Source organism: Salmo salar, unplaced genomic scaffold (genome assembly GCF_905237065.1).
Source record: "Salmo salar unplaced genomic scaffold, Ssal_v3.1, whole genome shotgun sequence".
Taxonomy (NCBI): domain Eukaryota; kingdom Metazoa; phylum Chordata; class Actinopteri; order Salmoniformes; family Salmonidae; genus Salmo; species Salmo salar.
This window is the reverse complement of record NW_025547857.1, coordinates 110627-125291: the sequence shown is the minus strand read 5'-3', so window position 1 is coordinate 125291 and position 14665 is coordinate 110627. Positions and strand designations below refer to the sequence as shown.

Below are 14665 nucleotides of genomic sequence, written 5' to 3'. Positions count from 1 at the left end.
GGAGGAGGAGGAGGAGGAGAAATGGACATAGAGATGGATAGAGAGAGAATAGGGAGGAGGAGGAGGAGGAGGAGGAGGAGAAATGGACATAGAGATGGATAGAGAGAGAATAGGGAGGAGGAGGAGGAGGAGAAATGGACATAGAGATGGATAGAGAGAGAATAGGAGAGGAGGAGGAGGAGGAGGAGAAATGGACATAGAGATGGATAGAGAGAGAATAGGGAGGAGGAGGAGGAGGAGAAATGGACATAGAGATGGATAGAGAGAGAATAGGGAGGAGGAGGAGGAGAAGGAGGAGGAGTCCTACCTTTTGACTCCTCGACGGAACTCAAACAGTTTCTGTCCCTCAGGGATGGAGAAAACACGGATTACCGTCCCCTATCAGATCACAAGGATTCATTATACATTACCGTCCCCCTATCAGATCACATTACACATTACCGTCCCCTATCAGATCACAAGGATTCATTATACATTACCGTCCCCTATCAGATCACATTAACCGTCCCCTATCAGATCACACATTACCGTCCCCTATCAGATCACATACACATTACCGTCCCCTATCAGATCACATTACACATTACCGTCCCCTATCAGATCACATTACACACCACCGTCCCCTATCAGATCACATTACACATTACCGTCCCCTATCAGATCACATTACACATTACCGTCCCTATCAGATCACATTACACATTACCGTCCCCTATCAGATCACATTACACATTACCGTCCCCTATCAGATCACATTACCATTACCGTCCCCTATCAGATCACATTACACATTACCGTCCCCTATCAGATCACATTACACATTACCGTCCCCTATCAGATCACATTACACATTACCGTCCCCTATCAGATCACATTACACATTACCGTCCCCTATCAGATCACATTACCGTCCCCTATCAGATCACATTACCGTCCCCTATCAGATCACATTACACATTACCGTCCCCTATCAGATCACATTACACATTACCGTCCCCTATCAGATCACATTACACCCGTCCCCTATCAGATCACATTACATTACCGTCCCCTATCAGATCACATTACACATTACCGTCCCCTATCAGATCACATTACACATTACCGTCCCCTATCAGATCACATTACAATTACCGTCCCCTATCAGATCACATTACCGTCCCCTATCAGATCACATTACCGTCCCCTATCAGATCACATTACACACCGTCCCTATCAGATCACATTACACATACCGTCCCCTATCAGATCACATTACACATTACCGTCCCCTATCAGATCACATTACACATTACCGTCCCCTATCAGATCACATTACACATTACCGTCCCCTATCAGATCACATTACACATTACCGTCCCCTATCAGATCACATTACCGTCCCCTATCAGATCACATTACCGTCCCCTATCAGATCACATTACACATTACCGTCCCCTATCAGATCACATTACCGTCCCCTATCAGATCACATTACCGTCCCCTATCAGATCACATTACACATTACCGTCCCCTATCAGATCACATTACACATTACCGTCCCCTATCAGATCACATTACACATTACCGTCCCCTATCAGATCACATTACCGTCCCTATCAGATCACATTACACGTCCCCTATCAGATCACATTACATTACCGTCCCCTATCAGATCACATTACACATTACCGTCCCCTATCAGATCACATTACACATACCGTCCCCTATCAGATCACATTACACATTACCGTCCCCTATCAGATCACATTACACATTACCGTCCCCTATCAGATCACATTACACATTACCGTCCCCTATCAGATCACATTACACATTACCGTCCCCTATCAGATCACATTACACATTACCGTCCCCTATCAGATCACATTACACATTACCGTCCCCTATCAGATCACATTACACTTACCGTCCCCTATCAGATCACATTACCGTCCCCTATCAGATCACATTACACGTCCCCTATCAGATCACATTACACATTACCGTCCCTATCAGATCACATTACACATTACCGTCCCCTATCAGATCACATTACACATTACCGTCCCCTATCAGATCACATTACACATTACCGTCCCCTATCAGATCACATTACACATTACCGTCCCCTATCAGATCACATTACATACCGTCCCCTATCAGATCACATTACACATTACCGTCCCCTATCAGATCACATTACACATTACCGTCCCCTATCAGATCACATTACACATTACCGTCCCCTATCAGATCACATTACATTACCGTCCCCTATCAGATCACATTACACATTACCGTCCCCTATCAGATCACATTACACATTACCGTCCCCTATCAGATCACATCACATTACCGTCCCCTATCAGATCACATTACACATTACCGTCCCCTATCAGATCACATTACACATTACCGTCCCCTATCAGATCACATTACACATTACCGTCCCCTATCAGATCACATTACACTACCGTCCCCTATCAGATCACATTACACATTACCGTCCCCTATCAGATCACATTACACGTCCCCTATCAGATCACATTACACGTCCCCTATCAGATCACATTACCGTCCCCTATCAGATCACATTACACATTACCGTCCCCTATCAGATCACATTACACATTACCGTCCCCTATCAGATCACATTACACATTACCGTCCCCTATCAGATCACATTACACATTACCGTCCCCTATCAGATCACATTACACATTACCGTCCCCTATCAGATCACATTACACATTACCGTCCCCTATCAGATCACATTACATACCGTCCCCTATCAGATCACATTACATACCGTCCCCTATCAGATCACATTACACATTACCGTCCCCTATCAGATCACATTACACATTACCGTCCCCTATCAGATCACATTACATTACCGTCCCCTATCAGATCACATTACACATTACCGTCCCCTATCAGATCACATTACACATTACCGTCCCCTATCAGATCACATTACACATTACCGTCCCCTATCAGATCACATTACACATTACCGTCCCCTATCAGATCACATTACACATTACCGTCCCCTATCAGATCACATTACACTACCGTCCCCTATCAGATCACATTACACATTACCGTCCCCTATCAGATCACATTACACATTACCGTCCCCTATCAGATCACATTACACATTACCGTCCCCTATCAGATCACATTACACATTACCGTCCCCTATCAGATCACATTACACATTACCGTCCCCTATCAGATCACATTACACATTACCGTCCCCTATCAGATCACATTACACATTACCGTCCCCTATCAGATCACATTACACATTACCGTCCCCTATCAGATCACATTACACATTACCGTCCCCTATCAGATCACATTACACATTACCGTCCCCTATCAGATCACATTACAATTACCGTCCCCTATCAGATCACATTACACATTACCGTCCCCTATCAGATCACATTACACATTACCGTCCCCTATCAGATCACATTACACATTACCGTCCCCTATCAGATCACATTACACATTACCGTCCCCTATCAGATCACATTACACATTACCGTCCCCTATCAGATCACATTACATTACCGTCCCCTATCAGATCACATTACACATTACCGTCCCCTATCAGATCACATTACACATTACCGTCCCCTATCAGATCACATTACATCTCTTACTCGTCCCCTATCAGATCACATTACACATTACCGTCCCCCTATCAGATCACATTACACATTACCGTCCCCTATCAGATCACATTACACATTACCGTCCCCTATCAGATCACATTACACATTACCGTCCCCTATCAGATCACATTACACATTACCGTCCCCTATCAGATCACATTACACATTACCGTCCCCTATCAGATCACATTACACATTACCGTCCCCTATCAGATCACATTACACATTACCGTCCCCTATCAGATCACATTACACATTACCGTCCCCTATCAGATCACATTACACATTACCGTCCCCTATCAGATCACATTCACACATTACCGTCCCCTATCAGATCACATTACACATTACCGTCCCCTATCAGATCACATTACACATTACCGTCCCCTATCAGATCACATTACATTACCGTCCCCTATCAGATCACATTACACATTACCGTCCCCTATCAGATCACATTACACATTACCGTCCCCTATCAGATCACATTACACATTACCGTCCCCTATCAGATCACATTACACTACCGTCCCCTATCAGATCACATTACACATTACCGTCCCCTATCAGATCACACTTACCGTCCCCTATCAGATCACATTACTCGTCCCCTATCAGATCACATTACACATTACCGTCCCCTATCAGATCACATTACACATTACCGTCCCCTATCAGATCACATTACACATTACCGTCCCCTATCAGATCACATTACACATTACCGTCCCCTATCAGATCACATTACACATTACCGTCCCCTATCAGATCACATTACACATTACCGTCCCCTATCAGATCACATTACACATTACCGTCCCCTATCAGATCACATTACACATTACCGTCCCCTATCAGATCACATTACACATTACCGTCCCCTATCAGATCACATTACACATTACCGTCCCCTATCAGATCACATTACACATTACCGTCCCCTATCAGATCACATTACACATTACCGTCCCCTATCAGATCACATTACACATTACCGTCCCTATCAGATCACATTACACATTACCGTCCCCTATCAGATCACATTACACATTACCGTCCCCTATCAGATCACATTACACATTACCGTCCCCTATCAGATCACATTACACATTACCGTCCCCTATCAGATCACATTACACATTACCGTCCCCTATCAGATCACATTACACATTACCGTCCCCTATCAGATCACATTACAATTACCGTCCCCTATCAGATCACATTACACAGTCCCTCTCCCTATCAGATCACATTACACATTACCGTCCCCTATCAGATCACATTACACATTACCGTCCCCTATCAGATCACATTACACATTACCGTCCCCTATCAGATCACATTACACATTACCGTCCCCTATCAGATCACATTACACATTACCGTCCCCTATCAGATCACATTACACATTACCGTCCCCTATCAGATCACATTACACATTACCGTCCCCTATCAGATCACATTACATTACCGTCCCCTATCAGATCACATTACACATTACCGTCCCCTATCAGATCACATTACACATTACCGTCCCCTATCAGATCACATTACACATTACCGTCCCCTATCAGATCACATTACTACACATTACCGTCCCTATCAGATCACATTACACATTACCGTCCCCTATCAGATCACATTACACATTACCGTCCCCTATCAGATCATCATCCCTTGTCACATTACCGTCCCCTATCAGATCACATTACACATTACCGTCCCCTATCAGATCACATTACACATTACCGTCCCCTATCAGATCACATTACACATTACCGTCCCCTATCAGATCACATTACACATTACCGTCCCCTATCAGATCACATTACACATTACCGTCCCCTATCAGATCACATTACACATTACCGTCCCCTATCAGATCACATTACACATACCGTCCCCTATCAGATCACATTACACATTACCGTCCCCTATCAGATCACATTACACATTACCGTCCCCTATCAGATCACATTACACATTACCGTCCCCTATCAGATCACATTACACATTACCGTCCCCTATCAGATCACATTACACATTACCGTCCCCTATCAGATCACATTACCGTCCCCTATCAGATCACATTACACATTACCGTCCCCTATCAGATCACATTACACATTACCGTCCCCTATCAGATCACATTACACATTACCGTCCCCTATCAGATCACATTACACATTACCGTCCCCTATCAGATCACATTACACATTACCGTCCCCTATCAGATCACATTACACTTACCGTCCCCTATCAGATCACATTACACATTACCGTCCCCTATCAGATCACATTACACATTACCGTCCCCTATCAGATCACATTACACATTACCGTCCCCTATCAGATCACATTACATTACCGTCCCCTATCAGATCACATTACACATTACCGTCCCCTATCAGATCACATTACACATTACCGTCCCCTATCAGATCACATTACACTTACCGTCCCCTATCAGATCACATTACACATTACCGTCCCCTATCAGATCACATTACACATTACCGTCCCCTATCAGATCACATTACACATTACCGTCCCCTATCAGATCACATTACACATTACCGTCCCCTATCAGATCACATTACACATTACCGTCCCCTATCAGATCACATTACACATTACCGTCCCCTATCAGATCACATTACACATTACCGTCCCCTATCAGATCACATTACACATTACCGTCCCCTATCAGATCACATTACACATTACCGTCCCCTATCAGATCACATTACACACCGTCCCCTATCAGATCACATTACACATTACCGTCCCCTATCAGATCACATTACACATTACCGTCCCCTATCAGATCACATTACACATTACCGTCCCCTATCAGATCACATTACACATTACCGTCCCCTATCAGATCACATTACACATTACCGTCCCCTATCAGATCACATTACACATTACCGTCCCCTATCAGATCACATTACACATTACCGTCCCCTATCAGATCACATTACACATTACCGTCCCCTATCAGATCACATTACACATTACCGTCCCCTATCAGATCACATTACCGTCCCCTATCAGATCACATTACACATTACCGTCCCCTATCAGATCACATTACACATTACCGTCCCCTATCAGATCACATTACACATTACCGTCCCCTATCAGATCACATTACACACTACCGTCCCCTATCAGATCACATTACACATTACCGTCCCCTATCAGATCACATTACACATTACCGTCCCCTATCAGATCACATTACATTACCGTCCCCTATCAGATCACATTACACATTACCGTCCCCTATCAGATCACATTACACATACCGTCCCCTATCAGATCACATTACACATTACCGTCCCCTATCAGATCACATTACACATTACCGTCCCCTATCAGATCACATTACACATTACCGTCCCCTATCAGATCACATTACACATTACCGTCCCCTATCAGATCACATTACACATTACCGTCCCCTATCAGATCACATTACACATTACCGTCCCCTATCAGATCACATTACACATTACCGTCCCCTATCAGATCACATTACACATTACCGTCCCCTATCAGATCACATTACACATTACCGTCCCCTATCAGATCACATTACACATTACCGTCCCCTATCAGATCACATTACACATTACCGTCCCCTATCAGATCACATTACACATTACCGTCCCCTATCAGATCACATTACACATTACCGTCCCCTATCAGATCACATTACACATTACCGTCCCCTATCAGATCACATTACACATTACCGTCCCCTATCAGATCACATTACACATTACCGTCCCCTATCAGATCACATTACACACCACCGTCCCCTATCAGATCACATTACACATTACCGTCCCCTATCAGATCACATTACACATTACCGTCCCCTATCAGATCACATTACACATTACCGTCCCCTATCAGATCACATTACACATTACCGTCCCCTATCAGATCACATTACACATTACCGTCCCCTATCAGATCACATTACACATTACCGTCCCCTATCAGATCACATTACATTACCGTCCCCTATCAGATCACATTACACATTACCGTCCCCTATCAGATCACATTACACATTACCGTCCCCTATCAGATCACATTACACATTACCGTCCCCTATCAGATCACATTACATTCGTCCCCTATCAGATCACATTACACATTACCGTCCCCTATCAGATCACATTACACATTACCGTCCCCTATCAGATCACATTACACATTACCGTCCCCTATCAGATCACATTACACATTACCGTCCCCTATCAGATCACATTACACATTACCGTCCCCTATCAGATCACATTACACATTACCGTCCCCTATCAGATCACATTACACATTACACCGTCCCCTATCAGATCACATTACACATTACCGTCCCCTATCAGATCACAATTATACATTACCGTCCCCTATCAGATCACATTACACATTACCGTCCCCTATCAGATCACATTACACATTACCGTCCCCTATCAGATCACATTACACATTACCGTCCCCTATCAGATCACATTACACATTACCGTCCCCTATCAGATCACATTACACATTACCGTCCCCTATCAGATCACATTACACATTACCGTCCCCTATCAGATCACATTACACATTACCGTCCCCTATCAGATCACATTACATTACCGTCCCCTATCAGATCACATTACACATTACCGTCCCCTATCAGATCACATTACACATTACCGTCCCCTATCAGATCACATTACACATTACCGTCCCCTATCAGATCACATTACACATTACCGTCCCCTATCAGATCACATTACACATTACCGTCCCCTATCAGATCACATTACAATTACCGTCCCCTATCAGATCACATTACACATTACCGTCCCCTATCAGATCACATTACACATTACCGTCCCCTATCAGATCACATTACACATTACCGTCCCCTATCAGATCACATTACACGTCCCCTATCAGATCACATTACACATTACCGTCCCCTATCAGATCACATTACACATTACCGTCCCCTATCAGATCACATTACACATTACCGTCCCCTATCAGATCACATTACACATTACCGTCCCCTATCAGATCACATTACACATTACCGTCCCCTATCAGATCACATTACACTTACCGTCCCCTATCAGATCACATTACACATTACCGTCCCCTATCAGATCACATTACACATTACCGTCCCCTATCAGATCACATTACACATTACCGTCCCCTATCAGATCACATTACACATTACCGTCCCCTATCAGATCACATTACACATTACCGTCCCCTATCAGATCACATTACACATTACCGTCCCCTATCAGATCACATTACACATTACCGTCCCCTATCAGATCACATTACACATTACCGTCCCCTATCAGATCACATTACACATTACCGTCCCCTATCAGATCACATTACACATTACCGTCCCCTATCAGATCACATTACACATTACCGTCCCCTATCAGATCACATTACCGTCCCTATCAGATCACATTACACGTCCCCTATCAGATCACATTACACATTACCGTCCCCTATCAGATCACATTACACATTACCGTCCCCTATCAGATCACATTACACATTACCGTCCCCTATCAGATCACATTACACATTACCGTCCCCTATCAGATCACATTACACATTACCGTCCCCTATCAGATCACATTACACATTACCGTCCCCTATCAGATCACATTACCGTCCCCTATCAGATCACATTACACACCACCGTCCCCTATCAGATCACATTACACATTACCGTCCCCTATCAGATCACATTACACATTACCGTCCCCTATCAGATCACATTACACATTACCGTCCCCTATCAGATCACATTACACATTACCGTCCCCTATCAGATCACAATTACACATTACCGTCCCCTATCAGATCACATTACATTACCGTCCCCTATCAGATCACATTACACATTACCGTCCCCTATCAGATCACATTACACATTACCGTCCCCTATCAGATCACATTACACATTACCGTCCCCTATCAGATCACATTACACATTCCGTCCCCTATCAGATCACATTACACATTACCGTCCCCTATCAGATCACATTACACACTACCGTCCCCTATCAGATCACATTACACATTACCGTCCCCTATCAGATCACATTACACTACCGTCCCCTATCAGATCACATTATACATTACCGTCCCCTATCAGATCACATTACACATTACCGTCCCTATCAGATCACATTACCACCGTCCCCTATCAGATCACATTACACCACCGTCCCCTATCAGATCACATTACACATTACCGTCCCCTATCAGATCACATTACACATTACCGTCCCCTATCAGATCACATTACACATTACCGTCCCCTATCAGATCACATTACACATTACCGTCCCCTATCAGATCACATTACACATTACCGTCCCCTATCAGATCACATTACACATTACCGTCCCCTATCAGATCACATTACACATACCGTCCCCTATCAGATCACATTACACATTACCGTCCCCTATCAGATCACATTACACATTACCGTCCCCTATCAGATCACATTACACATTACCGTCCCCTATCAGATCACATTACACATCACCGTCCCCTATCAGATCACATTACACATTACCGTCCCCTATCAGATCACATTACACATTACCGTCCCCTATCAGATCACATTACATTACCGTCCCCTATCAGATCACATTACACATTACCGTCCCCTATCAGATCACATTACACATTACCGTCCCCTATCAGATCACATTACACATTACCGTCCCCTATCAGATCACATTACACATTACCGTCCCCTATCAGATCACATTACACATTACCGTCCCCTATCAGATCACATTACACATTACCGTCCCCTATCAGATCACATTACACATTACCGTCCCCTATCAGATCACATTACACATTACCGTCCCCTATCAGATCACATTACACATTACCGTCCCCTATCAGATCACATTACACATTACCGTCCCCTATCAGATCACATTACACATTACCGTCCCCTATCAGATCACATTACACATCACCGTCCCCTATCAGATCACATTACACATTACCGTCCCCTATCAGATCACATTACATTACCGTCCCCTATCAGATCACATTACACATTACCGTCCCCTATCAGATCACATTACACATTACCGTCCCCTATCAGATCACATTACACATTACCGTCCCCTATCAGATCACATTACACATTACCGTCCCCTATCAGATCACATTACACATTACCGTCCCCTATCAGATCACATTACACATTACCGTCCCCTATCAGATCACATTACACATTACCGTCCCCTATCAGATCACATTACACACCGTCCCCTATCAGATCACATTACACATTACCGTCCCCTATCAGATCACATTACACATTACCGTCCCCTATCAGATCACATTACACATTACCGTCCCCTATCAGATCACATTACACATTACCGTCCCCTATCAGATCACATTACACATTACCGTCCCCTATCAGATCACATTACACATTACCGTCCCCTATCAGATCACATTACACACTACCGTCCCCTATCAGATCACATTACACATTACCGTCCCCTATCAGATCACATTACACATTACCGTCCCCTATCAGATCACATTACACATTACCGTCCCCTATCAGATCACATTACACATTACCGTCCCCTATCAGATCACATTACACACCACCGTCCCCTATCAGATCACATTACACATTACCGTCCCCTATCAGATCACATTACACATTACCGTCCCCTATCAGATCACATTACACATTACCGTCCCCTATCAGATCACATTACACATTACCGTCCCCTATCAGATCACATTACACATTACCGTCCCCTATCAGATCACATTACACTACCGTCCCCTATCAGATCACATTACACATTACCGTCCCCTATCAGATCACATTACACATTACCGTCCCCTATCAGATCACATTACACATTACCGTCCCCTATCAGATCACATTACACATTACCGTCCCCTATCAGATCACATTACACATTACCGTCCCCTATCAGATCACATTACACATTACCGTCCCCTATCAGATCACATTACACATTACCGTCCCCTATCAGATCACATTACACACCGTCCCCTATCAGATCACATTACACATTACCGTCCCCTATCAGATCACATTACACATTACCGTCCCCTATCAGATCACATTACACATTACCGTCCCCTATCAGATCACATTACACATTACCGTCCCCTATCAGATCACATTACACATTACCGTCCCCTATCAGATCACATTACACATTACCGTCCCCTATCAGATCACATTACACATTACCGTCCCTATCAGATCACATTACACATTACCGTCCCCTATCAGATCACATTACACATTACCGTCCCCTATCAGATCACATTACACATTACCGTCCCCTATCAGATCACATTACACATTACCGTCCCCTATCAGATCACATTACACATTACCGTCCCCTATCAGATCACATTACACATTACCGTCCCCTATCAGATCACATTACACCCGTCCCCTATCAGATCACATTACACATTACCGTCCCCTATCAGATCACATTACACATTACCGTCCCCTATCAGATCACATTACACATTACCGTCCCCTATCAGATCACATTACATTACCGTCCCCTATCAGATCACATTACACATTACCGTCCCCTATCAGATCACATTACACATTACCGTCCCCTATCAGATCACATTACACATTACCGTCCCCTATCAGATCACATTACACATTACCGTCCCCTATCAGATCACATTATACATTACCGTCCCCTATCAGATCACATTACACATTACCGTCCCCTATCAGATCACATTACACATTACCGTCCCCTATCAGATCACATTACACATTACCGTCCCCTATCAGATCACATTACACATTACCGTCCCCTATCAGATCACATTCACATTACCGTATCGTCACATTACCGTCCCCTATCAGATCACATTACACATTACCGTCCCCTATCAGATCACATTACACTACGTCCCTATCAGATCACATTACCGTCCCTATCAGATCACATTACACATTACCGTCCCCTATCAGATCACATTACACATTACCGTCCCCTATCAGATCACATTACACATTACCGTCCCCTATCAGATCACATTACACATTACCGTCCCCTATCAGATCACATTACACATTACCGTCCCCTATCAGATCACATTACACATTACCGTCCCCTATCAGATCACATTACACATTACCGTCCCCTATCAGATCACATTACACATTACCGTCCCCTATCAGATCACATTACACATTACCGTCCCCTATCAGATCACATTACACATTACCGTCCCCTATCAGATCACATTACACATTACCGTCCCCTATCAGATCACATTACATTACCGTCCCCTATCAGATCACATTACACATTACCGTCCCCTATCAGATCACATTACACATTACCGTCCCCTATCAGATCACATTACATTACCGTCCCCTATCAGATCACATTACCGTCCCCTATCAGATCACATTACACGTCCCCTATCAGATCACATTACACATTACCGTCCCCTATCAGATCACATTACACATTACCGTCCCCTATCAGATCACATTACACATTACCGTCCCCTATCAGATCACATTACACATTACCGTCCCCTATCAGATCACATTACACATTACCGTCCCCTATCAGATCACATTACACATTACCGTCCCCTATCAGATCACATTACACATTACCGTCCCCTATCAGATCACATTACACATTACCGTCCCCTATCAGATCACATTACACATTACCGTCCCCTATCAGATCACATTACACATTACCGTCCCCTATCAGATCACATTACACATTACCGTCCCCTATCAGATCACATTACACATTACCGTCCCCTATCAGATCACATTACACATTACCGCGCCTCAGTCCCCTATCAGATCACATTACCGTCCCCTATCAGATCACATTACACATTACCGTCCCCTATCAGATCACATTACACATTACCGTCCCCTATCAGATCACATTACACATTACCGTCCCCTATCAGATCACATTACACATTACCGTCCCCTATCAGATCACATTACACATTACCGTCCCCTATCAGATCACATTACACATTACCGTCCCCTATCAGATCACATTACACATTACCGTCCCCTATCAGATCACATTACACATTACCGTCCCCTATCAGATCACATTACACATTACCGTCCCCTATCAGATCACATTACACATTACCGTCCCCTATCAGATCACATTACACATTACCGTCCCCTATCAGATCACATTACACATTACCGTCCCCTATCAGATCACATTACCGTCCCCTATCAGATCACATTACACATTACCGTCCCCTATCAGATCACATTACACATTACCGTCCCCTATCAGATCACATTACTCGTCCCCTATCAGATCACATTACCGCCCCCAGCACATTACCGTCCCCTATCAGATCACATTACACATTACCGTCCCCTATCAGATCACATTACACATTACCGTCCCCTATCAGATCACATTACACATTACCGTCCCCTATCAGATCACATTACACATTACCGTCCCCTATCAGATCACATTACACATTACCGTCCCCTATCAGATCACATTACACATTACCGTCCCCTATCAGATCACATTACACATTACCGTCCCCTATCAGATCACATTACACATTACCGTCCCCTATCAGATCACATTACACATTACCGTCCCCTATCAGATCACATTACACATTACCGTCCCCTATCAGATCACATTACACATTACCGTCCCCTATCAGATCACATTACACATTACCGTCCCCTATCAGATCACATTACTTCGTCCCCTATCAGATCACATTACACATTACCGTCCCCTATCAGATCACATTACACATTACCGTCCCCTATCAGATCACATTACACATTACCGTCCCCTATCAGATCACATTACACATTACCGTCCCCTATCAGATCACATTACACATTA

The 14665-nt window shown here is 43.9% G+C and overlaps 1 protein-coding gene across 2 annotated transcripts in view; it reads right to left on the bottom strand.

The window, feature by feature from the left end:
- Positions 1 to 279: 279 nt before the first annotated feature.
- LOC106593919 (WD repeat domain phosphoinositide-interacting protein 2) overlaps positions 280 to 14665 on the bottom strand; it is a 50243-nt gene continuing 35857 nt past the window's right edge. For both annotated transcript variants that reach the window (XM_045711659.1, XM_045711658.1), the window contains one exon: positions 280 to 378. In XM_045711659.1, coding sequence (XP_045567615.1) covers positions 304 to 378 — 75 coding nt within the window. In that variant the 3' untranslated portion in view covers positions 280 to 303. The remainder of the gene's footprint in view (positions 379 to 14665) is intronic.